The sequence below is a fragment of the Amblyomma mixtum genome, chromosome 10 (assembly GCF_055824585.1).
Source record: "Amblyomma mixtum isolate Tamu chromosome 10, ASM5582458v1, whole genome shotgun sequence".
Lineage (NCBI taxonomy): Eukaryota > Metazoa > Arthropoda > Arachnida > Ixodida > Ixodidae > Amblyomma > Amblyomma mixtum.
This window is the reverse complement of record NC_143021.1, coordinates 28,590,490-28,615,603: the sequence shown is the minus strand read 5'-3', so window position 1 is coordinate 28,615,603 and position 25,114 is coordinate 28,590,490. Positions and strand designations below refer to the sequence as shown.

Here is a 25,114-nt window from a genome sequence, read left to right as displayed (position 1 = left end):
TGCGTTTATTTTCCAATGCCTTTCAAAGCTTGCAGATGCTTGTGCACCAACATCAAGAAAATTGCACCGTGGTCCGTCATGATGCGAGCGCAACCAAACTCTTTCTAGAGCAGCTGCAGCGAATCTGCCCAAGGGCCAGTGTTCCCTGTCAGCCCGAAAAACGGATTGGCTTCGTACTGGAGGACATTGAAAGCCACTGGTTTATACAGTACGGTTCTGTTGCTGCCTTTTCTTTTCTCATTTCTGTTGGTTACAGTACACATTTTCAAAATAAGCAAAATCTGTGTCACGGGAAAGTTTTCGCCGTAAAACAATGCACGCGTACTGCAGCCTGGCCGGTTTTGATTATATGCTGCAAGTGGCGGAAGCGCCATGTTGTGTCGTTGGCGTGTCAAGCAAATCAGGAAGGAACGAGAGGGTCGTGTATTCAAACCACCTGTCCTACACCCCACATCGATCACACCGTACAGCAGTAATGACGTCGCTACGCAATTCCTTATTGGTCGACAGGGTTGTGACATCATTCCGCCGCAAATACGCAGTTCCTCTGAAGAAATAAATGTGCTCTGGAAAGCAAAGTTATCTAGCTGAGACTCGAACCACTGTCCTTTGGTTTGTGAGGCAAGAACGTTACTCCTCCGCGATTGAGAAACGTCCCAAAGACAATGGTAAAGGGAACTGTTTTGTATCACGCGGAAAAAAAAGAAGGAACAGTAGAATAAAATAAAGAACAGTGCTCGAGTTCCTGTAACCAAAGAAACTTGCAACCCTCGAACAAGACAAGCTTCTATGCCCCAAAGCAAAGCCTTTTTGCTCTAAAGTTTTGACAGAGGCAAGACTATGCGTTCTGACGCGTCATACACAAGCAGGAAGAGTACGCCGCAAAAATTCGGCGTCGAGAACCCATCAGGAAACCGAAGCAGACCGCGCGAAAACCGCAAAGCGCTAAAAGAACAGCACGGAGCAACATTGTACCCCTGCAGTCACTACCAGAAATTTCAGATTAAAGGCGATCTCAGTTACGCAACTCAATTCATTCCTGTCATTGAATTTGCCTTTTTTTTACACCGACAGCGATTGTTGCAGGTTTCGAATGATGAAGTGGTCGACGGCATCGTAGCGAGAGCAAAACGCTTGTCATGAACATCGGAGCTGGTGCTCTTCGCGCGCTTCGGGCTGTACACGCTATATCTACCTGTACCACTTGCTGCCTCGTGCTGCTATCGTGCTCGTGCTGCTAGCGCCAAGCCCGTTTTATCTTCTGCCCCTTGCACAGCGCGAGTCGTCATCGAGGACTTCTTATACGTTGTTGAATCCTTAGTCCCATAGGTGGGTTTTCGGTCCCGCCTCAGTGCCATCATTGACTGCACCCGTGCCCGCGTCGTCTTCGCTTCGCTGTGCGATGCGCCATTCGAGGACTCTACATTTCTCCGCAATGCAAAGCTTCCGGACGCCGAGGACACCGAAATTCCCCCCGTCAGTGCTGTGCTTGTACTCGTGTGCGCTGCTTCTGTTTCTGGAGCCACTGTTCTCTTCTAGCCTTGCCCCGTCTTTGCCTCTGGCGGACATGTCCCTCTTACATTCGCCGTCATCGAGGTTCACCATGGTGTTACCGAAATCCTCGTCTCGAACACTTCATTTTTTTACGCACGTCGTGCTTCGTGGAGATTGCCTCGGCAATTTTGAACCCACTGAATTGATCTCTTCCTTGGACGATAATCTTGTTTCTCATTGTGCCTACATCGCTGCCCTCACTCCACTTAGTGCGGCTCCGGATCATCCGCTAACCTCGGACATTTTCATCTGCTCCATTGACCTCGACCTCGACACGGCTAGCCGAGGGCAGCTCCTTGCATTGCTGAAAGTTTCGCTCTTCATTTGACCATCATACAGATTCCTTGGACCATGGAGTGGACTACTGTCATCCATCATATTGATACCGGTACTCATGCTCCCCTCCGCCAGCGCACCTAGCGTGTGTCGCCCCCAGAGCGCGAGTCGTCATTGAAAAAGTCGGCGACATGCTTCAAAGTGTCATTATTCAACCATCTGCTAGTCCTTGGTGTTCCCTTTCGTGCTGGTGAAGAACAAGGATGGCTCCATTTGATTTTGCGTGGGCTATCATCAGCTCACAAAATTACGACGAAGGTCGTCTATCCGCTACTCCGTATTGATGACACCCCTGACTGCTTGCAACTCGACACGTTCTTTTCCTCCCTGGATCTGCGTTACGGCTATTGCAACTCCTGATGACCGCGTCCAACCGCCAAAAACTGCTTTCGTTTCCCCTGACAGCCTCTATGTATTCAAAGTGACGCCACCCGGCCCCTGCAACGCTCCCGCCACATGTGAGCGAATGATGGACAACTTCTTGCGCGGCCTCAAGTGGAACATATGTCGATGTTATTTGCATGATATCGTCATGTTCTCGTCCGATTTTCCGATACACGTCTAGCACTTGCACTAGATAGCCAGCAGCCTCTCAACTTCTGGCCTACAGCTGAATCTGAAGAATTGTCAGTTTTGCGTCCGAAGGTTGACGATACTCAGCCATCTCGTCTCCAAAGACGGCGTCCTGCCAGGTCATGACAAACTCCGTGCTGTGGCTGACTTCCCTAAACCGACTTCTACGAAAGAGGTCCATTACTTCGTGAGTCTATGCTCATATTTTCCCCGCTTGTTCCCAATTTCGCCTCTACCGTCGCGCCCTTTGCGGTGCTCCTGAAAGGTCCCGCCTACCTGCCTGCGGGGGACTCGGCTTGCGATTGCGCGTTTGCTACGCTCCGTAGTATTCTAAATTTAGCCCTATTCTTCGACATTACGACGCCAGTGCCTCTATTGAGGTGCACACCGACGCAAGCTAAATCGGCCTCGGTGCTGTCCTTGCACAACGCAAGCACGGATTTTCTGAATATGTAGCGTACGTGAGCCGCGCTCGCATCAAAGCTAAGTGCGACTACACCGAGACGGAAAAGGAGTGTCTAGCCGGCGTGTGGTCTTTAACGAAATTCCGCCCATACTTCCCTGCCCGCTCCTTCACCGTCGTCACTAACCACCATGCTCTGTGGTGGTTAGAAGATGGGCCCTTCGGCTTCAACAATTCGACATTATCGTTTACTGGTCCGGCCGTAGGCACTCTGACGCTGACCCTTTGCCACGCTCGCCACTGCCCCCTCCGGCGCCTTCTTCGCCATTATGTGACTTGTTACTCGCAGCGCTCAATACCATGGACATGCCCTCTGAACAACACCACGATCCATGGATCGCATCCCTCCTCGACGTCCTTCATGCGCCCTCTGCGGCTTTCTTCCCTCGGGCCCTTCGTCGCAAAGGTCTTCATTTTACGATCCTCGACGGTCTCCTCTACTGCCGCAACTACCGTCCTGACAGCCGAAACTGGATTTTGGTGAATCCACGACAACCTAGTTCTCATATTTGTGCCCATCAACATGCCGACACTTCTCGACTGGCTCATTAGTCTTGCTCTTTATTCTACCTCCTGCTTCCAAATTTCCTGCGAAGAACATCGGCCCTTACCGTATCTTGGAGCGTGCTCACCTTTCAATTACATAATCTAACCGGTGACACCTACTATGGACCATCGCCGCCACTGCCGCGGAGTTGTTCACGTGAGCCGCCATAAAATATATTACAACCTCCTCGTCGTCTCCTCGCCTCCAGCAGCTAGGATGGCTCCTTCTTTGCGCCGGGGTGGTGGGATTGAAGATTACGACCAAGCACCGACGCCAATAACGACGAAGCTCTGGGGGAGGGGGGGGGGGGGGGGGGCGGGGGAAGGTTGGTCTTCTGGAACTGCCTATCATGATTCAATAAGCTCCCTCCTGACGCGGTGGAAATGTGACTAGGTATAATACATGCAAACGTGTTCAGGTTACCCACATCCTGGTTTACAAGCGTGCAACATGCAGAAAAATCAACTCAGCCAAACAAATACACAATGAATAAATGCGAGAATTGGCTACTCTAAATGCTAGCGCACCAAAACAAAATATCGTGGCCTGTGCAGTAGGGTATAACGGGATTAATTCAATAGAATATTAAATTAGGAGAGATTGCGCAATTAAGAATTTTACTTTGCAGAAAAAAAAGGTACCTACTGTCCAGCTCTGGCACCTCGATGGCAAAGGGTCAGTACCTCAACGTATTTATTGTTATTTATATAGGTTTTACGTAGCAAGAATGCATGAAAGGAATACGTAATGAGTAATAAAAATATAAATACACGACAATGATGAAAATACATCACGAGAATAATGGAATAAATGAGGATTTATGATACAGCACGTATGAATAAATTATATACACATTTTTGTTGATTTCTGTGTTAACGTACTTTGTTAAGTTGAAGATGACACTGACAGGGATGCATACAGTGAAAAAGAATTGGGCATCGGAGTTCTTGCGCAGACTTATAAACAAATCTGACGTCAAGTTCTTGAAGCCGTATTCTGCAACGAGCGATGTGGCCGGGAGCGTTTTTCAGAGTGGCAAGCCAGCACTACATATGATGATCTCTGACAACCTTAATCGCTTGCCACACAAGCATGGCAGGGATTTTTACAGCGATAAGACCAGCCTGGTGCATAGTGGGTAATGGCCTCTTTGAATTGTTAACCACTGATAGGTTACTGAGTACAAGGATTCAAGGCCTCATTTGGGAGAGTCACCAATGAAAGGTATGTCGTTTCACACATGTCCCCATGCTCCCTTCTGGCTGCCAGGTGCACTTGGAGCATTCCATCTGCGGTCATGGCGAAGACAAGCGCGGTCTTCCGGACGGCCACTTTGATGCAGTGCTCATGACATTCATGCTGTGCTCCGCCGACGACGGTCATCTGCTTCTCCGGGAGGTCAAGAGAGTTCTGGCCAAGATGGATCTTTCCAGCTATCGAGAAAGAGTACTCCGGTTTCTTGTCACCTCTAAAACATCGCACCCGCCTTTTGTTCCTCAATCTCTCAGCAACTATCGAGAAAGAGTACTCCGGTTTCTTGTCACCTCTAAAACATCGCACCCGCCTTTTGTTCCTCAATCTCTCAGCAATGGGAGTATTTCATAAACCATGGATGCCTGCAGTACATTGGACGCACGTGAACAACTCGTTCGGTATTAAACTTGTGAAGGTCAATGTCAATTTCACGTGTGTACCTCTTAAACAGGGGCTAACTCGTGTACATGAAGTCTCTTTTATTGATAACTTTCTAAAAACTGTGGCGAAGGAATTCTTTGACGAAAATAATTTCTAATAAGTAAGGAAACTGCCATTGGGTGACCGATCTTATTATGATAACAACACTTATGGACAGCATAATTGGTTTTAAGAGCGAGCATACGCAGCAGGGCTGTGGCAGAAAGTCAGGCGAGCAGATAGGATCAGGATGTTTGCGCGGAAAAAGCGACCGCAGCTGGTACATCGCAGGGGTAATTGGACGGATATAAAAGAGGCACCTGTCCTGTAGTGAGCGTACTTAGGCTTTGAAGTAAAAATGATCTGTAAAATATAAAAGAAATGTTCATGCGTGTTAGGCAGAACTATTGAAACTAGCCATTTTAGTGTAATGCACTCAGACGGCGAAATCTGGTGGTGCTCCCTCAGATAACTGGCAGTGCTGGCTATCGGGTGCAGGAAAAAATATCCCCGGAAGATACGCCTCTACAAAAATGTTTCCTGGGAAAAAAGTGTGGTGAGAAAGCACCGACTAGGAAAGATAAGTCCCAAGGTGAAGAGGTGCCCGAACAATGAATTTTTAGGCAACGTAATTTGCAAGCGGTGCCCCCTTTAGTCGACTGTTCCTTCTTCGTTTTGAGAATAGATGTAAGCATGAAGTATCTTGCAGTGCAAGTTAACACTATGGTCGTTTAGTGCAGGTCATGCCAAGAAAAGCCACACCACAAAGAACTTCCTCCGGTAACTTTGCTGAACGCTCCAACGATCTAGAAATGCTGTTGCCCGCCACCACTCCCTTTCCTCTACCATCATGTTTTCGACGGACGCCCTACAGTGGGCGGGGTGATGGTGGCGGTGGCGAGAATGTACAGGCTGGATTAGACTTAAACTGGCTTTTCGGCAATTTATGCGCCTGAGCCACAGTTTTAAATTATACTGTCTGTAGCACTGTTCCATAAGGAAAAGTACTGTCTGTAGCACTGTTCCATAAAGTGTCTTCTAAAAATTTTAAGAATAATTGTACACTGATCATCGATCAGTTTGGGACGTCTCGGGGTACTCGATTTTATGTTTGTTGCAGCACCAGCAGGGGTGAACGCCTAGAATATTTTCGTTTTTAGTCACTTCCATGCCAATGGGTGGAATCGCTGTGGCGTACAATGTTGCAGGGTTGTTTGCCCTGTGGCCGTCACGAGTGGCCGAGTGGACGCTCCACATCGCAGGGAGATGAGTGGCAGACATTCGCGAAAAGTTAAAATGTTTTAGCTCTCTTTACCCGCATGTAGAAACCGGAAATATATTATGTACCAAAGCAGTCTCGGGAAGCTTCTGATATTAGTCTCTTGTGAACGGTCCACAATTAAAGCACTCCTGCAGCCATTAAGTTTAGCGCAACACCAGTGTGGACAAGTATCCAGTGCAGAGCGCACTCCATACCACTACTACACGTAATAAAAAAAAGCTCAGCACGAGACAAGAGGAAAGCTTGCGCGCATTAACAAACCGATGGGTCCTTGGGGGCACTGGAGATCGAACCTCCCACATCTGCATGCGAGGCGGGTTTTGAAATCACAGGGGGTCATAGGAGATTTGGTGCCACCCGTCTGGGGACCTTTTCTCCTACTTAAAACATCGGGCCGCCTTTCCAGGGAAATTTGTCTGCAACATACGTTACCCGGGGACGCATCTTCCGTAGTTACCAGAGCTGCTACACCACGACCTATCAAGGAGTATTTGTCCCTTGCGTATTGACTATCTTTGATACTCTGTAGTTCGGGCTTTTTTGCTGTGCTGAAACTTCGGCATAATGTTGTCGAGAAAAGCTCGATTCTCCCCATGCCCCTGCCCCGAGCTTAATATTGAAGCATAATGGGAAGCCCAGTTTGTACAAAGCGCGAGAGCCTGATGCGGTGTTTCTCAGCTTTCACCTGTCCACCACATTGCAGGGTGGACGGCTGATATTCGCCGAGCATGTGGCCCATCCGTATGGAACCTTCGCAAGACGGCTCCAGGACCTGACGAGCTTCTTCTCCAGATATGTCGCGTGCGGCTGCCGCCAGAACCTTGAAACGTGGCGTGTCTTCAAGGACGGTGGGTTTCAGGGACTGCTCATGAAAGAAGTTCACCTGAACTTGCCATTGCCATTCAGTCGCAACGTGTACGGCTTCGCCGAGAAATGAGGGCGGAAACAACACCTGGCCCGCCGCGGTGGCTCAGTGGTTAAGGCGGTCGTCTACCGAGCCGGACTACCAGGGTTCGAACCCGACCGCGGCGGCCGCGTTTCGGTGGAGGTGGAACGCGAAAGGCGCCCGTGTGCCCGTGTGCTGCGCGATGCCAGTGCACATTAAGGATCCCCAGGTGGTCGAACTTATTCAGGAGGCCTACACTACGGCACCTCTTTCTTGCTTTCTTTCTTTCTTTCTTTCCTTCTTTCTTTCTTTCTTTCTTTCTTTCTTCCTTTCTTTCTTTCTTTCTTTCTTTCTTTCTTTATTTCTTTCTTTCTTTCTTTCATCCTTTCTTCCTTTCTTTCTTTCTTTCTTTCTTTCCTTCTTTCTTTCCTTCCTTCTTTCTTTCTTTCTCTCTTCCTTTCTTTCTTTCGTTCTTTCTTTCTTTCTCTCTTTCTTTCTTTCTTCCTTCCTTTCCCTCTTTCTTTCTTTCTTTCTTTCTTTCTTTCTCTCTTGTTTCTTTCCTTCTTTCTCTCTTCCTTTCTTTCCTTCTTTCTTTCTTTCCTTCCTTCCCGCTTTCTTTCCTTCTTTCTTTCTCTCTTCCGTTTTTTCTTTCTTTTTCGCTCACACCTTCCTACCTTGCCTTACGGAGCGGTTCATGTGTGCACCGAGATATGTGCGACAGATACTACACCATTTCCTATCCACACAAACCGATTTCGAAAAAACCCCTGTGCGAGGCAAGTTGCACGGGACTTATACGTTGTTTATTTTCACCAGCACGGATAGAGAGAAAAAAGCTTTTAATGAGTTCGGGCGCTCCTTGCAAGACAAAATTTGGAGTGAAGTGAATTATGTGATGCAACCATTTCTGTCTCGCCGAGCTGCCTTTTCCTGTGTCGAAAATAAAAACTCGACTAATAAACGCTGCACAAATTTCAGGCTTTCTTTAGCTTATTTGGTTATTTTTCGTCGCAATAGACTCCGAATTTCAATGCCGAATTACGATGAAGGCGAAATTACAGAGGCCCGTGTACTGTGCGATGTCAGTGCACGTTAAAGAACCCCAAGAAGTTAACATTTCAAGAGCCCTTCACTAGGCTTTCCTCATAGCCTGAGTCGCTTTCGGACTTTAAATCCAAATAAACCAAACCAACCAGCAATAGACACAATACGCCCAATGCGACTGTTCAGGATATGAGCAGACAAGCGAAAGGAAACGTGCAGCTCGTTATGACATACATGAAAAAAGGCAGCAGTCACCGAAACCAAAGAGCATAGGCGACGTTTTTTTTATTTTGAGTGCTGATCAATCGAAGATAAATAGCGTAATTATTTTATCGCTTAAAGGTAATTCACAGAAAATCACAAGAGAAAACAACTACATTGCGCCGGTGGCATCCGAACCAACGACTTCCGAACCTAGGACCTCCGGAGTCGCGGGAGTTGCTCACATATTGCCTATTAGTACGAAAGCACTATTCGATGAGTCAGCCCCGAAGAAGATCCGTATGTTTGAATGCTTGCCTCGTTAGCATTCTTGCGCTGTTTGTGGGATTGTGCCAAGTGAAGGTAATAAGTAATAAAACCAAATATTCATGACAGGGATTGGAACCCGCAAACAGATCATCTTCGGAGGACGCTGATAATACTACTGCCAAACTTATATTTGAGCTTTGAGCTAAGTGGCGCCAGTGACGGAGAGATGTGCACTACATGCGTTGGCGTGGACAAAGTTGTGGCAGAAACACGGCACTAGAGCAATACGCATTGGCGTTGGCAACACTGCTGCAGAAACATGGCACTGGAGCATAGGCCGCCGGAGTACATTAGGTAAAGGGTCATTGACAATGAGAAAGTTGAGGACGCGATTAACTGGCTCCTTGGGTAAATGGAAAGCTCAATCTCGTTTTCTGGTATGTACGTGGCGCTGGCGTCCACATACAAAAAAGCTGTGCGATATTTCGTCTGTAGCAGTGTTAAACCACCAGGAATTTTTTTTTCAGATGATATCTGAAGTGGAGGGCGACTAACATGAACTAACTCTCACCTATTTCCATGCACACGTAGAAAGATGCCATGTACTACCGGGAACAAATGGCTCTAGGACGCGTAAACAGTGACATTGGCGTGTAGGTGCCGCGTCTTCCAGCCGTTACTTGGCTTCCCTACCGCACATAACTGCAAGTAATTGCGACTTTCCTTTAGCAATAGGGGTCTCTGACCAACGGCTAAGTACACAGCTTTCGGATTCGGTTTCCACTCACCCGTTCCAGAAACTCCTCTGACCACTAGTTACACGCGGAAATGGTCACACGGCTTCCCACTGCGACGAGTGAGCTGTTGCAAAATGCACAAGAAATGCATCCTCGTTGCAACCGATGAATTCTGGCCGCAACAGTAAATCCTGAGACATCACCACTGATGTCCAAACCATTCTCACTTCATGCGATGTGCACGTCGTGTTTCGGATTTCCGTAGCTCGTCTATATTGGTCTCTCAATACTGTCCGAAGAAAGGTCGGCAAGAATTTCAGATAAAGCTTATTTTGCAAAGATAAAAAAATGTTAACTAACCTAACTGCATGACGTGCATCCGTTTTCTTTTATTTTACTTTTCAATCATGAGGCGCAGCCTTAAGGCTAACGGGCTTTCTGAAGTGCTTTCCTGAATGCTTGACACATCTTGCCTCATTCTATACGGTGGATTTGCCTTTTCAAGTGCGTACTGCCTTTTTTTTTCAATGCTTTTCAATGCCTGCCGATGCTCATGCAGCAATACCAAGGAAATTGCACCGTGGTCCGTCACGATGCAAACGCAACCGATGTCCTCCCAGAGTAAACTGCAGCGAACCTGGCCGAGGGCCAGTGTTGCCTGCCAGCCCGAAAAACGGATTGGCTTCGTACTGGAAGACATTGAGAGCCGCTGGTTTATACAGTAGGGTTCTGTCGCTATCTTTTCTTTCTCCTCCTGTTGTTTCAAGTACACAGTTTCGATAGACAAAATCTGTGTCACATGAAAGTAGTCGCCGGAAAACAATGCACGTCGGAGCTCCTGAGTTCAATCAGCCGAATATGCAGCCACATTAAGAACGCTCTAGACCACTTTAATATGGCTAGCAGCAGATGCCTCCTCGCGTTCCCGTAAAGAAAACCCACTGCGGGCCGCAGGTGCCTTTCCTAGTGACGAGAAGAGCAGGAAGGATGGATAAAAAGGCACAGGGGGCAGACTGGCCAGTTTAGAGTACGGTCTCTCTCCACTGTGGTCAAGACGTCCCGTTGCCTCACATGAAAACAGGCATCGGTGGTTAACGCTTCAAACGTTTGGGCATGAAGATAGTTGCGCAGCGCACGTGCCTGCTCCTTATCGCATGCTGAAGCTGTGGAGCCGGTATTGTGTATGTGCGCAGGGGGCTCAAAACATTTGGAGCCATCTAGGAAGGGCGCATAGCGTCTTTTAAAAGTGCCGAGCACAATATCTACTCTTCTAAGCCGTGTGATAGAGTATCCGGAGCGTTTATAAAAGTCTCAATTTTAGAAGACGTGACAACCCGAGTTCCTCTAACCAAAGAAACTTGCAACTCTGGCGATGTCTAACGAGAAAAACGTCTATGCCCCAAAGCAAAGCCCTTGTGCTTTAAAATGTTGATAAAGGCAAGGCTGTGTGTGGTCTGACGCGTCATACACAATCAGGAAGGGTATGTCGCAAAAATGCGGCGTCGAGAACCCAACAGGAAACAGAACCAGGTCGCGATAAATCCGCAAAGCGCTAAAAGAGCAGCACGGAGCAGCATGTGCCGCTGCAATCACCACCAGAAATTTCAGAATAAAGGCCATCTCAAATCCACAAATTAATTCCTGCCTGCCATTGAATTTTCCTTTTTTTTTTACACCGACAGCAAATGTGTTAGGTTTCGAATGATCAGGGGGTCGTCGGCATCGTAACGAGAGCAAAACGCTTGTCAAGAACATGATAGCGAGTGCTCTTGGCGCTCTTTGGGCTGAACACGCGATATCTAGCTGTAACACTTGGTTCAAAACGCTCCGAAGATAAGCATGTTGAGTTAAACTCAAACGACTTAATTCTAATTTGTTTATTGCAACCGTGCGAAACGACGCAGGAGGAAGAGAGGAAAGCACAGGACAACACGCGTCCTGCGTCGTTTTGCGCGGTTGCAAAATGCACTCCATTGTCAACCCCCAACTAGCCCGCCTTCACTTGTTACATGTGCTACTTTCTAATTTGATGCATTCATGGTCACCGCCCGCAGTTTTGGCAGCTCTTTTCACAATCTGGAACGCGCAGCTTGGGCGCTCTAGGGAAGTGTTAGGCTCTCTGGGCAATAAATTGGCACGGGGCCGACAGCATTACTCCTTCTCTTGAAGGCGCTCGCTCGGTGACAATCGTTGAAGTGAACCGCTAGCTGCACCTCCCTAATTACTCCTTCGGTGTCACGGCTCGCTTGCATATCCGCGGTGCTATCCTAGAATTCCTCAGCCGCCAGCCGAGACTTGTGGCACAACAGCGCTCCGAGACTGCACCAAGAGCTCCACAACTGCCGCGGTGGAAGCCACCAGGCGGGCGACGCAAAGGTGCAGCTGTATTTCATCAGACGGCGCAGCGCCTCATGCCCTCCCCTGGCATGTCCGGGTATATTGCCGACGGTCGCAGGGCAACGAGACGAGTAGCATGGCGCCTGTCTTCAGTATACAGCCTGCTATCGGAACTGTTTTTGAAATATCGCCTAGTGCAGGAGTGGTTGCTAAAGGCCGCAAAATGCAATCCATGCACCCACGGTTTCTTTGCGATTTGCCAGCAGTCCGGTCGCAGTTATGTTCTAGTAGTGCACTGGCAAGTGAGCACATTCGTGCTCATGTGGTAAGTAAAGAACGTAAAAGACAAAATGAGTTTACTTCCACCCACGTATAGCTGCATCTCAACATGGATACCAATATGGACTTCTTCTCGGCAGGTAATATCAGAAACTTTGTGAAAAAACATCGCAAAGCACAAGGCCGACAGGTTATCAAAGGTGCGAGACACACGAGGATTGACTACAAACTTAATTTCATTTAGGAGCACATGCGATTTTTATAATTTCCTATATAATTCCTACTTATTATAGAGAAATTTCTGCGTGCGGTATGTGTGCAATCACCAGACACATGATACCTGCGGTGTAAGTCAGTACTTCAATCAATCCGTATTAGGCCCTTGTTATAAAGTCTTCAATCACAAATGTTTTGTTGTTTTTATTCTAATTTAGCCTTTCCCGCTTAGGAACACTTTCGATCTACTTCATGATTTTACTGGTTTTATTTTTTCGCGCAATTGCCATATATCAGTGTGGTCAGTAACGCGTTACTTTTTCGGTAATTTAGTAACGTACTCGTTACCATTTCGGAACTGTAACGGGTAACGTACTTACGTTAACATTTTTCGGTAACGTGAGGTGTCACGTTACTAGTTACTTTTTATTACAATTGTCCCCCTCCGCCTCTTTTTCAAAAAAATAAATGCCGAAAATGATGTTGCAAGTAAACTAAATCTACCGGTGTTCTCGACGACCCTTGTTGCGGCTCACATGCATGCCAAAAAACACCTGCCCTTGACGACGCACTAAACTAAAAAAAAAGCACGAACACGCAGTCACACACTTGTTTTCACCCCCATACCACCCACATACACATTTCTCTGAAGAGTGGACGCATGCCGAGCCACCAATGGACCATTTGGAGAAATCTGTAAGTCAATTTCTGCGTAAGCTTGATTTTCAACCAAAAGGTATCGTTCCCAGGCGACACTCTCGCATTCTTGATGGAAGCAGTTGCCTCTTCTGAGCAAACTCATGAATGTCGCCAGTTTACTTCAAGATGGCCCCAAGAGAGCCGTCGAAAGAGTACAATGGTACAGCAAAGAAAAGGGAATTGCAGTCAACCGACTGTTTCTAACAGCAACTGCGGCTACGTTGCTAGTTATTGAGTTCCTAAGCGAGCGAAGCTGACCTTGAAAACCTTGACGTAAACAATCGCATTTTTGCACTAATTATGCCGGTTCAGGTAAAAAAAAAAATTTATGTGCGCAAATATATTTTTTCTGAACTATGACATTTAAGTATTTCTTTATTGCTACACAATTTCCGCGTATTTTCGTAAGCAGAAGCACACCACAATTACTGTAAATTTGTTGAGTGCAGGCATGTTTTCTTTGTGAAGTTGGAATTATATGAAGTATGAGCTTTAAAAATTTGTTATCTTGAGTTCTTACAGCGAAGACGAACTGATTAAAATTGAGGGCCATGGAGTAACGGCAAAGTACAGTGCGATACTTTTTTTCAGTAACGGTAACGGTAATGCGTTACCTTTTTTTGTAGGTAACGCAGGACTGTAACACGTTCTCTTTTTTGTTAGTGTAACGAGTAACGTATTTAGTTACTTTTTTTCGGTAACACCTACAACACGGCCATATATACATCAGGGTCCTGATTCCTTTGACCTTCAGGCTCTATTTGTAGACACGACAACACTGAAATCTGACAACTCCATGGCCTTCTCTCCATGTACCGCTTTGTTCTCGCCACCATCATTTAACATACCAGGCCGCCGCGGTGGCTCAGTAGTTATAGTGCTCGGCTGCTGACCCGAAAGACGCGGGTTCGATCCCGGCTGCGGCGGCTAGAAATTCTTTGGAGGAAAAATTCTAGAGGCCCGTGTACTGTGCGATGTCAGTGCACGTTAAAGAACCCCAGGTGGTTGAAATTTCCGGTGCCCTTCACAACGGCGTCCAGCATAGCCTGATTCGCTTTAGGACGTTAAATCCCATGAACCATCATTTAACATACCCTAACGGCCCAGGGTGCAGTAACATATAAGTGGAGGTGAGTAGACATAAAAATAACATAATAATGTTGGTCGTGCGCTCAGTTAACCCATTAATTTGGAGGAGGGCAAAAAGTTGGGCAAGTTGGTAAACATTCATGATGGGTTCCAAAGCGCGAGAAGACGGAGATGAAAGGAAAAGAACACACACGACAAGCGCTTACTAGCAACAAAAAACGTTTATTGCAACGCTGGGAATAAATAGGGGTCAGAGAAAACATAAAGAAACATAAAATAACAAGACAGAAAAAGCGATTAGCCGTTACTATCTAACACGTACGTTCCTTCTCCTACAGCGAAATTGAAGGCTCACTGACACAGCCTTTTGTCTTAGCAATATGATAGGCTTCGATGATTTCCCTAGTCTTCTGGTCCTGATGCGAAAGAGGTCACTGTCGTTAGATCCAATTGGGCTTGGCCTGTCAACACTGCCTCTCTCCGATTCTTTCATGGCAGCCAATTCGGAGGCAGTTGTGGAATTTCTAAAGGACCAGAATCCTGGGCGTTGCAGCGCCTTCAGTATTGATGTGGAGGATTTGTTTTATTCATTGCCTAACCCAGAGCTCATGCGTGCTGTTCGGACTCACATCAAGGAGAATGACGAAGTTGCCCTTCATGACAAGCTGCGGGATCTCCGTTGAGTCCTTCTTGCAACTGCTTGCATTTTACCTTGCCTCGAATTATGTGGAATACGAAAGAAGGGAGCTTCGACAAAAGTCTGGAGTATGCATCGGCTCGTGTTTGGCCCCAGTCCTAAGCGGCATCTCTTTGTCCAGGATCGATCAAGCTATTAAACCGAACATCAGTGGAATGTCGTTAAAGGTGTTTAGGTACGTTGACGATTACGTCCTCTTTACGGATAAAAATGCGTTCAACCGCCTGCTTGTGGACAACCTAAAGATTTTTAAGGAAAGGTCATTCGGGCTCAATTTTACCTTTGAGGTTCCTGAGGATGGTATGCTACAGTTTTTAGACCGGCGCCTCCACTTTAAGGAAGACCATGTGTGCTGGCAGTACAACCCAAGATTCGCTAAACCTCTGCTGCACTTTAGCTCGGGCAGTAACATATAAGATGAGGAGAGTAGACATAAAAATAACATTATAATGTTGCTCGTGCGGTCAGTTAACCCATTCATTTGGAGGAGGGCAAAAAGTTGGGCAAGAATGTAAACATTCATGATGGGTTCCAAAGCGCGACAAGACGGAGACGAAAGGAAAAGTACACACACGATAAGCGCTTACTAGCAACAAAAAACGTTTATTGCAACGCTGGGATTCAATAGGGGCCAGAGAAAACACAAAGAACCGTAAAATAACAAGACAGGAAAAGAGATTAGCCGTTACTATCTAAAAACGCACGTTCCTTCTGCGACAGCAAAATTGAAGGCTCACTGACACAGCCCTTTGTCTTAGCAATATGATAGGCTTCGACGACTTCTCTAGTCGTTTGGTCGTGATGCGAAAAGATCACTGTCGTTAGATCCAGTTGAGCTTGGCAGGACTTATCTTGCTCCCCGTGCTTACGCACATGACTTGCCAGGTGCGTACCTGTGTCACTTCCTAAAGCCCGGCGATGTTCTGCGAGGCGCGTGTTAATGCATCGACCAGTTTGGCCGATATACACAGGCCCACATGACACGGAAATCATGTACACCACGTTAATTTTGCATGTGACATAAGGGTTTTCGTGCATGATTGCACATCTTTTACGCGCACCAGCGTTTTGCTTTCAGGCCTTCTATACTACCGCACGAAAAATTCTGCTCAGCTTATTTGGTGTTGAAAATACAATATCGACACCGTAACGAGCAGCAATCTGTTTTAGTCCGTGGGCAGTACGATGAGCATACGCAAGAACGGCCAACTTCTTTCGTTGCCTGTCCTTAGCTTGAACGGTGGGGCTTTTTATGTGAATGGCCATCTTTTCGCACGACCGGGAGATCACATGTTGAGTGTATCCAGCGGACATAAGGCTTGAAATCTGCGCATCCAGGCTGTCTTTCATCTTATGATGGCAGGTCTTGAACAGAGCCGTTCTAATGGTGGACGCTCTAATGGTGGATCCCATATTTTACCAATTTTGAGTGGCCCGAGCAAAAGTGCAGCAGGGGTTTAGCGGATCTTGGGTTGTACTGCCACACACATGGTCTTCCTTAAAGTGGAGGCGCAGGTCTAAAACTGTAGCACAACATCCTCAGGAACCTCAAATGTAAAATTGAGCCCGAATGACCTTTCCTTGAAAATCTTCAGGTTGTCCACAAGCAGGGGGTTGAACGCATTTTTATCCGTAAAGAGGACGTAATCGTCAACGTACCTAAACACCTTTAACGACATTCCACTGACGTCCGGTTTGATAGCTTGATCGATCCCGGACAAAAAGATGCCGCTTAGGACTGGGGCCACGCACGAGCCGATGCATACTCCAGACTTTAGTCGAAGCTCCCTTCCTTCGCATTCCACATAATTCGAGGCAAGGTAAAATGCAAGCAGTTGCAAGAAGGACTCAACGGAGATCCCGCAACTTGTCATGAAGGGCAACTTCGTCATTCTCGCTGATGTGAGTCCGAACAGCACGCATGAGCTCTGGGTGAGGCAATGAATAAAACAAATCCTCCACATCAATACTGAAGGCGCTGCAACGCCCAGGATTCTGGTCCTTTAGAAATTCCACAACTGCCTCCGAATTGGCTGCCAGGACAGAATCGGGGAGAGGCAGCGTTGACAGGCCAAGCCCAATTGGATCTAACGACAGTGATCTTTCGCATCACGACCAGAAGATTAGGGAAATCATTGAAGCCTATCATATTGCTAAGACAAAGGGCTGTGTCAGTGAGCCTTCAGTTTTGCTGTCGGAGAAGGAACGTACGTGTTTAGATAGTAACGGCTAATCGCTTTTACTGTCTTGTTATCTTATTTTTCTTGTTATTTTCTCTGACCCCTGTTTATTCCCAGGATTGCAATAAACGTTTTTTGTTGCTAGTAAGCGCTTGTCGTGTGTGTTCTTTTCCTTTCGTCTCCGTCTTGTCGCGCTTTGGAACCCATCATTCATTCATTTCGAGACGGTAAGGTGGCGAATGGCTGAAATGTGAAGCGCAGGAATGGAGACGCTGCTCCACGACTTTGGCGGTGAACTGCCGAGCACGGTCACTAACGGTAACTCTTGGCGATCCATGGCGGAGAAAAATGGATGGCAGTATGAACGAGGACACATAGTACGCTGTAGCCGAGGGTAGGGTTGCTTCACAATACCAAGCAAGGTAATATAAGCAAACAACTATTCAGCGGTTTTCATTATAGGGCTTCGGAAATGGGCTCAAGAGATCTCTGCCCACTTCCTCAAAATGTGCTCCAGGTGGAGTTACAGGGCGAAGCTACCCGTATGCAAAGCTAGTGGGTCGCTTGTATCGCTGACACTGAGTGCAGCTGGCCAAGTGCAGTGGCTATGAAAATGCGTTGCTATGAAAATATTGCGTAATGCGCCGCTTTTTGGTGCGACAATGCTGTACTACTTGAGGCACTGGCTCGAGACTTTGAGGATAAGCAACTTTTAGATGTCTTCGGCAAATCCTTTAAGCAAGTGGCCTACTTTGTCCCCTTATATCATGCGAGGACAGGCAACCCTGCATAATTTCCACAATCTACTTTGTACGCCTCTCACAGAGAAGCTAAGCCAACCGCATATATAGCCCACTTCTACGCAACAGGTCGGCGAAGCTCTTTTTGAGCTCCTCCACAAAGCGGTCTAACGTCGTGAAAAAATCGTCGCGGCTGTCATGCGACGTTGCGGCCGTATCAGTAAAGGAAAAGACACCGTTGGCAAACCGAGTGTGCCGAGTTTACTGTTGTTAAACCGAGGTTGTGTGCCATCGTTTTTGAGGCAACAACAACTGAGGTGAAGAAGAACAGCTGAGGAATCCCACTTATTTTATCGGCTCACCCGTTGGAGGTGTGTAATCCGTTAATCGACGCCGTCGCTGGTACAACCCGCCTACGACCGTGGCTCCCCATAATTCTGCCACGGACTGCTGGGCACGGACCTCGGAGCGTTGCCGTCCAGGGACATCATGGGCACAGAAGGTGGTGGTGGTGGTGAAAACATTTATTACGAATGAACAGGAGGTATATGTTTGGATCAGCCCGTAAGGGACCGATCCTTACAAACACTAGGTGGCTTGTTGGGCCTGTAAACTAAGGCTTGTTGGGCCTGTAAGTCGTGGCAGCCGAGCAGGGTCGCCTCCCGGTCCTCCCGGGTTGGGTTGGGGATGGGGGGAATAGCGGGGTTGGCCGAGCAGGGTCGCCTCCCAGTCCTCCCGGGTTGGGTTGGGGATGGGGGGAATAGCGGGGTTGGAGGGGCAGGCCCACACCATGTGATAGGTGTCAGAAGACACTGCACTACAGTGTGGGCAGCTGCCGCTAAAGGAGGGGTCAAAATGTTCTAGCGCTGCCGGGCACAGCAATGTATTGGTGAGAAGGCGGAGAAGAAGCCGCTCATCCGCCTTATTCAGGTCTTCACATGGGCTAGGGTAAAAGCGATGACAATTTTGATAATATGTTGTAATATCTTTGATTGTATAGACCGGATTAAAATCGGGTTCCTGATCGGATGGGGAGGAGAAAACAGCCCGGTGAGAGAGTGCGCGGGCGGCTGCGTCTGCTACCTCGTTTCCTGCCAACCCCTAAAGACCAGGGGCCCATATGAGGTAACGGTGTGCGGGGTCCGTATTCCGCATGCAATTTTGGTATATTCGAAAGGCTAGGAAGGGAGTGCAGCCTTGTTCGACGGTCCGACAGGCCCCTCGCGAGTCGGTGATTATGTATTTTGAATTGGAATGTGAGGCCGCGAGAGCAATCGCGACCTCTTCTGCTTGTGTTGCACTGCGGGCTCAGAAAGTTAGGCCGTTAACTGTGTTGCTGTTGTGAACTACCGCGGCCGTGTACCATCCCCTGTGGTGAGGGCCGGAGGCGTCCACGTAGTATACACCTGTTTTGTTGCCATAATATCGGGCTAGCGCTTCCGCTCGTGCCAGCCGCCGACCATTATGGTCTTCATGTGACATGTTTGCTGGAAGAGGCCGCACGTGGAGGGCACGTCTCCACAGTTCCGGGATGCGAAACCTGTCTTGCATTGGAGGGGTCTGTTGTATATGGAGTCGAGCAAGAACGCGGCGACCCGACTCCGTTAGCGACAAGCGCGTGTCCAGGTTTGTAAGGGGCGCCTTCCGGAGCTCCCGGAAAGTATTCACCACCCCAAGAGCCTTAAGCCGGCAGTTTGAAGTAGTGATGGGGAGGTCAAGGGCACGTTTAACAATTTTGCGAAGGATGACCTCAATTGCGTCCTCCTCTTGTTTCCGTCGGTGGAGATAAGGAGTCGAATAGAGAATTCGACTAGTTACGAAGGCGTTTGAAAGCCGCAAGGCATCCTTACTTCGTAACCCTCCGCGTTTGTTGGAAACCCGGTGGACCATGCGGCCCACCTGGTCCCCCACCTTACGGAGTTTGGCCAATGTAGTGTCTGGCCGCCTGTGTTTGTGGATGTAGAGTCCGAGTACCCGTATTTCATCACTTTCGCGTAGGGGACCACTCTCAAGAGAGAGAGAGATAGATATTTTAGTTGTGCACTTCTGTGAGGGGCGGAGGTGCACAAATTCCGATTTTTGAGGGGAACAGAGTGATGTCATCGGCGTACAGGGCGTGCTGCACGCCGGCGACACCACTCAGCTGGGCCGGCAGGTGCATCATGGCCATATTGAAGAGCAGCGGGGAAAGTACCGCGCCTTGAGGGGTTCCCCGCGTGCCCAGTAGGTAAGGACCATGGTCTCTATCTTGAATTCGAATGTAGGATTGACGATCCATTAAAAATTGGCTTATGTATTGGAATGTGTTGAGGCCACAGTCGGTGTGACTTAGGTTAATGAGTATGATCTGATGTGTTACATTGTCAAATGCCCCTTTAAGATCCAAAGCGAGTACTACCCGGTCATTATCGGGGCATTCGGGGGGGGGGGGGGTCAAGGACTTCCCGATTGAGTTGCAGGAGGACATCCTGTGCGGATCTGTGTGGGCGGAATCCGAACATGGTGCTCGCAAAGACTTGTTTGTGTTCAAGATATGTAGATAACCGATCCCGCACCATCGTCTCCATTAGTTTGCCCACACATGAGGTGAGAGAGATGGGGCGGATGTTATCTGTGTCAATTGGTTTGCCAGCTTTAGGAATAAAAGTCACCAGAACCGTTTTCCAGTCAATTGGCAGGGGGGTGTCCCCGCGCCAAATAGCATTGATGTAGGCGAGGAGGGACTGGTATGCTAAGTCGGGCAGGTTCGTCAAAATCTTGACGGTTACCTTATCGCGTCCTGGCGCAGTGCCCCGTTTCATTTTGGCGAGAGCCGCCCGCAGATCATGGAGCTGGAAAGGTTGATCCAGCTCCGTGTTCTCTCTGACTGCATAAGAGTACGCAGATCCACGGGGGTCCTGGGCTGTACACAGATACTGGTCCCGAAGTTTCTGTGCCAGTCGAGTCGTGTTGCCAGGAAAAGCGTGCAATGCTCGCTGCAAATGTTTTTGTGTTTCGGTTCGTGTTTGGGTTGGGTCGATTAGGGCTCGAAAGAGACGCCACGTGTTTCGGCTGGACATTTGCCGCGCAGCCGTGTTGCATCTATCTACCCAGTTGGAGTCGGCGAGTTGGGCCGCGTACTCTGCCGCTTTCTGGGTAAGCTCGGCAATTCGAGCTTTAAGCTTTCTATTATGTTTCTCGGGTCGCCATCGGCGGACGAGGCTGCGACGGGCTTCCCAGGGGTGTAGAAGGTCGTTATCCACGTCCGTGCCCGCCCCTAAGAGCTGGATGTGTGTTTCATGCGAGGAAAGGTGTGCCAGCAGCTGTTGGGACCATGCTGTGTTGCCTTGCGCGGAAATGGGTGTATTATCAAATGAGTTAAAATTTTGCCTGAATTTCGTCCAATCTGGGATATGGGCTTGTGTTCTGGGACGCTTGAGGGGGCGTGTGCGTAGTGTAGTATTAATGATGCAGTGGTCGCTACCGAGGGTCTCCTCGGTGTTCAGCCAGTCTGCGTATCGTATGTTGCGAGTGAAGGTTAAGTCCGGACACGTATCCCGTGTCACGGAATTTCCTAGCCGGGTTGGGTGGACAGGGTCCGTGTGGAGGGTGAGGCCCAACGTGGACGCAAGCTCCGCCAGCTTACGCCCGCGCGACTCCTCCTTGCGATACCCCCACTGCTGACTGGGAGCGTTAAAGTCGCGCACAAACAGCAGGGTATCGCGGCCCGCTACTCTTAGCGCGCTGCTAAATAGGTCCGCAAAAGTCACTCGCTTTAGTTTGGGAGAGCAGCACACGTTGAGTATATGCAACGGGTGGGTCCCTGCTGCGGACTCGTAGGAGGGTCACCATTACACAAGACTACTCTAGATGGAGGTCGAGCTCCACTAGGTTGGCTGTGTAGTCTTTGTGAACGAGAAGACAAGACGCGGGGTCCTGTTGGAACATCGTGTAATTTGAAATTGTGGCGCCCAGGCCTGGCTCTTGGAGGGCAACCACGGCTGGTAAGGACTCGAAAGTTTCAAGGTAGAGACGGAAATTGGCCCGCTTAGTGCGGTCCTTAAAGCGTCTACATTTCCACAGTGTTATTGAAGTTGACATGGCAGAATTGGAGGAGGCGGAACTCCTTTGATTAAGGTGTCTCGCCATGATTTAAAATTATTGGGGGGGGGGGGGGGGAGGAGGAGCGATTGGCTGCCTCAGGGCCAGCTACTTGCGCCATCAAGGGGGTGATGACGGAAGGAGCGGGGCAGCTGTCCTCATTGTCCGAATCAATAATCAGACGGTTGAATTTTGAAGGGCGGGATACGTCCCTAATGGGTCCCGTCCGACGGAGGAGGCGGGGGTTGTCCGAGATGTATTTTGAGACCACCGCGGGGACGGCAGATTTGACCTCTGCCAAGATCTGGTCCATGGCGGTCTCGATCATATATCGCAATTTAGAGGTTAAGCGCTCCTCCATCGCTGAGATGGCTGTCAAGAGGGCAGGCGAGATCTCCGCGTCGCTCTCCATTGCGTCCGAGTTCTGCGGGCTCGGTGCGGCGGACGCCAATTTTGACTCTAAATTTTGAATTTTGTTGAGCAAAAGCTAATTCTGTGCCCAGAGCACGTCTATCTGTTTTTTGTATTCCACGTCGAGTGCGGAGACGGTTGCGGGGGGGGGGGGGGGGGGGGGTGAGGGATGGGAGGAAGAAGAGGCGATCTCAGCCCAGCTGCTCACCTGTTTGTCGTGTTGAGGCGCTGATGCCCGGGCGTCAGCACGCCAATTGTCTTGAGGGGCGGGAAGTGGCCAGTGTCTCTGCCGCTGGGCGGTGGAGGCGCCGTCTTCTTCCCGGGCGCTGGCTTCACCGACGATGAAGAAGGTGACGATGTCTTGTGGTCGGTGCCGTGAGCACCACGCGGCGTTCCGCCACCGGCACCTGGTTTTGAATGACTTGGCTACTTGCCAGGTCACTGGTTTTTTGGCACCTCTGGGCGTTTAGCCTTGGGGCCATGCACCTTGAGCTGCCGGAATTTTCCCGTGCAGTCGCGGGAGTTGGTAGCGTGGGCTTACATTTATGGGGCGCCTTCACTCCGTCTGCGGTCGGCGGCGTTTGTCCACACAGGCCGCACTTTCCATCCGGGCAGGGGCAGGTGTCTGCTCGGTGGCCCACAGTGCCGCACCGCACGCAGGCCGGAATGGTTCTCTTGTACGCACGCACAAGGCGGCGATGCCCATGACGCAAAAGAGACATGGCCTCTTAATGGGCGTGCAATATAACGTAAATAAGATAAAATTAAATTGAATAAGTATAGATAGTTAAACCGCTGCCAGTATTGAACTATAGAATTATTTGTGCTCTTAAACAAAGGCCAGTTGGTATCCTGCTGTACTAGTAATCTTTGCCACACTTTGTCCTTACGGCTGGCGCTGTCTCTTTACAATGCAGTAACAACAGCCGGTCAGCTTGAAGGTTTGTGTAAACGCGGATGCAATACCACTTAAATATTTAAACAACGATCTGGGGCAGTGGCGCTATCTGACGGTCCAGTGCTTACCGCTGCGCATTAGCGCCGCCGTTTGCAGCGCTACATTATGGAGTGTGTGTCACATAAGACCGCACAAATGTTTTTTTTTAAATAGGCCCTTTAAGTTAGGAGAGCGCTTTTTTTCGTCATAGCAGTGTCAGCGGTGCAGTACATCAGAATAGAGCTAAGACATGCTAACAAGCAGGCCGGTTAATTTATGTTCAATAGTGAACATTTTAACCATTACTGTTAGGCACCTTAATTACTGAGAGGTTTGCAGGCCACCGCTATTGATATTCATACTGTAGGAGGCGGTTGTGGCTCAGCAGAACCTAGGTCGCTTTGCAACGTTCAGCCAAGGTGCAGGCCAAGCGTTCGGGCTGCGAGCGAGCGTCACACCTCAGGATCGTCGTCGTCTTTCAATACCACAGTTCACCTCAGTTCACCACAGTTCACATATACAGATCGATGGTAGTCTTGCCGCTCCTGCTGCACTGCTGAAGAGGTTATGTGACGGCATGTGCTGCCACCGGTTAGGCTTGTGCGACCGACGCCGCTCTTCCCGAGCAACCTATCGCAACAAATATTTCATTGAACCGTTACCTGCCACGGTGAGCAGTTTGTTGAAAATCTTGTGGGCAAGTTGTGATCATGCCAGAAGGTTATGTGACATAGGTGGACCACCTGCTTCTTGGCTCTGGTCATTTTTCGCACACTGTCATTATGCCTTTAATTTTTCTCTTCTCGTGACAGTTCTAATCCTTCTAAAAATAAGCGTCAGGTTTCGCATATTAATAAACATGCGTGTTTACCCTTGTCATTTTTTTATGAAAATGGATATTACTCTGACGATGGTGGAGCTAAGAGATATATCAGCCATGAAAATTACTTTAAATCCTTGTGGATGCCATTTATGTTCGGTTCCTATTACCTATTTAACCGTTTTTGAGCTGCTAAATCAAGAAAAAAAGACAAGTCTCAAGTGCATCGCTTTTGTGCACTGCATTCCCTGCTTGCATTTCACGGTCTGGCCACCACAGACTTAAATGATTATAGAATGCCAAATGGCCAAACGTCAAAAGTCGAGAGCAGAGCGACTGCTTTGTAAAGTGGGCATTTTAAGAATGTGATTCACAGCAGCGGCGCATACATGCTTTATGTTGCCTAAAAGTACTGTGCTGTCTCAGGCTCTATATTGTAACAAAAAATAAACAAAACACGAGCAAAGTTCCGCAACTAAAGCGTTCCAAGACATCAACACGTTTTCGTCACCGAGTATAGTACGGTTTAAGCCGTACAACGTGCACAATGTCAGAGCTGGGCTGTCGGCGTCAGGGTTGCGCAACACCGTCCGGAACCACTTCATAGTTTACGTCACTCACACGCCGGATCACTCTGTAAGGGCCAAAATAGCGGCAGAGCAGTTTCTCGCACAAGCCTTGGCGACGGACAGGAGTCCATACCCAGACTTGGTCACCGGATTTGTAGTCAACCTGTCGGTGGCGAAGGTTGTAACGGCGCGCATCGGTGCTCTGCTGTTGCCCGATGTGCACGCGTGCCAGCTGACGGGCTTCTTCAGCACGTTGGGCAAATTGTTGAGCGTCTGGGTCGAGTTGGTCATCCTCTGGGCACGGGAGCATGGCATCAAGCATGCTCTGAACTTCGCGTCCGTACACAAGGCGGAACGGTGTAAAGCGCGTAGTTTCCTGCAGGGCGGTGTTATAGGCGAAGGTGACATACGGCAGGACCTCATCCCAAGTTTTGTGCTGGACATCTACGTACATGGACAACATGTCCGAAAGGGTCCTGTTCAATCGTTCGGT

General features: G+C 48.7%; 1 protein-coding gene across 1 annotated transcript in view; it reads right to left on the bottom strand.

Moving 5' to 3' along the window:
• The window catches only part of LOC149325465 (uncharacterized), a 187,465-nt gene extending 167,425 nt beyond the window's left edge, over positions 1–20,040 (bottom strand). Inside the window, exon 1 of the mRNA XM_089563850.1 lies at positions 19,487–20,040. Coding sequence (XP_089419976.1) covers positions 19,487–19,907 — 421 coding nt within the window. The 5' untranslated portion in view covers positions 19,908–20,040. The remainder of the gene's footprint in view (positions 1–19,486) is intronic.
• Positions 20,041–25,114: the final 5,074 nt, after the last annotated feature.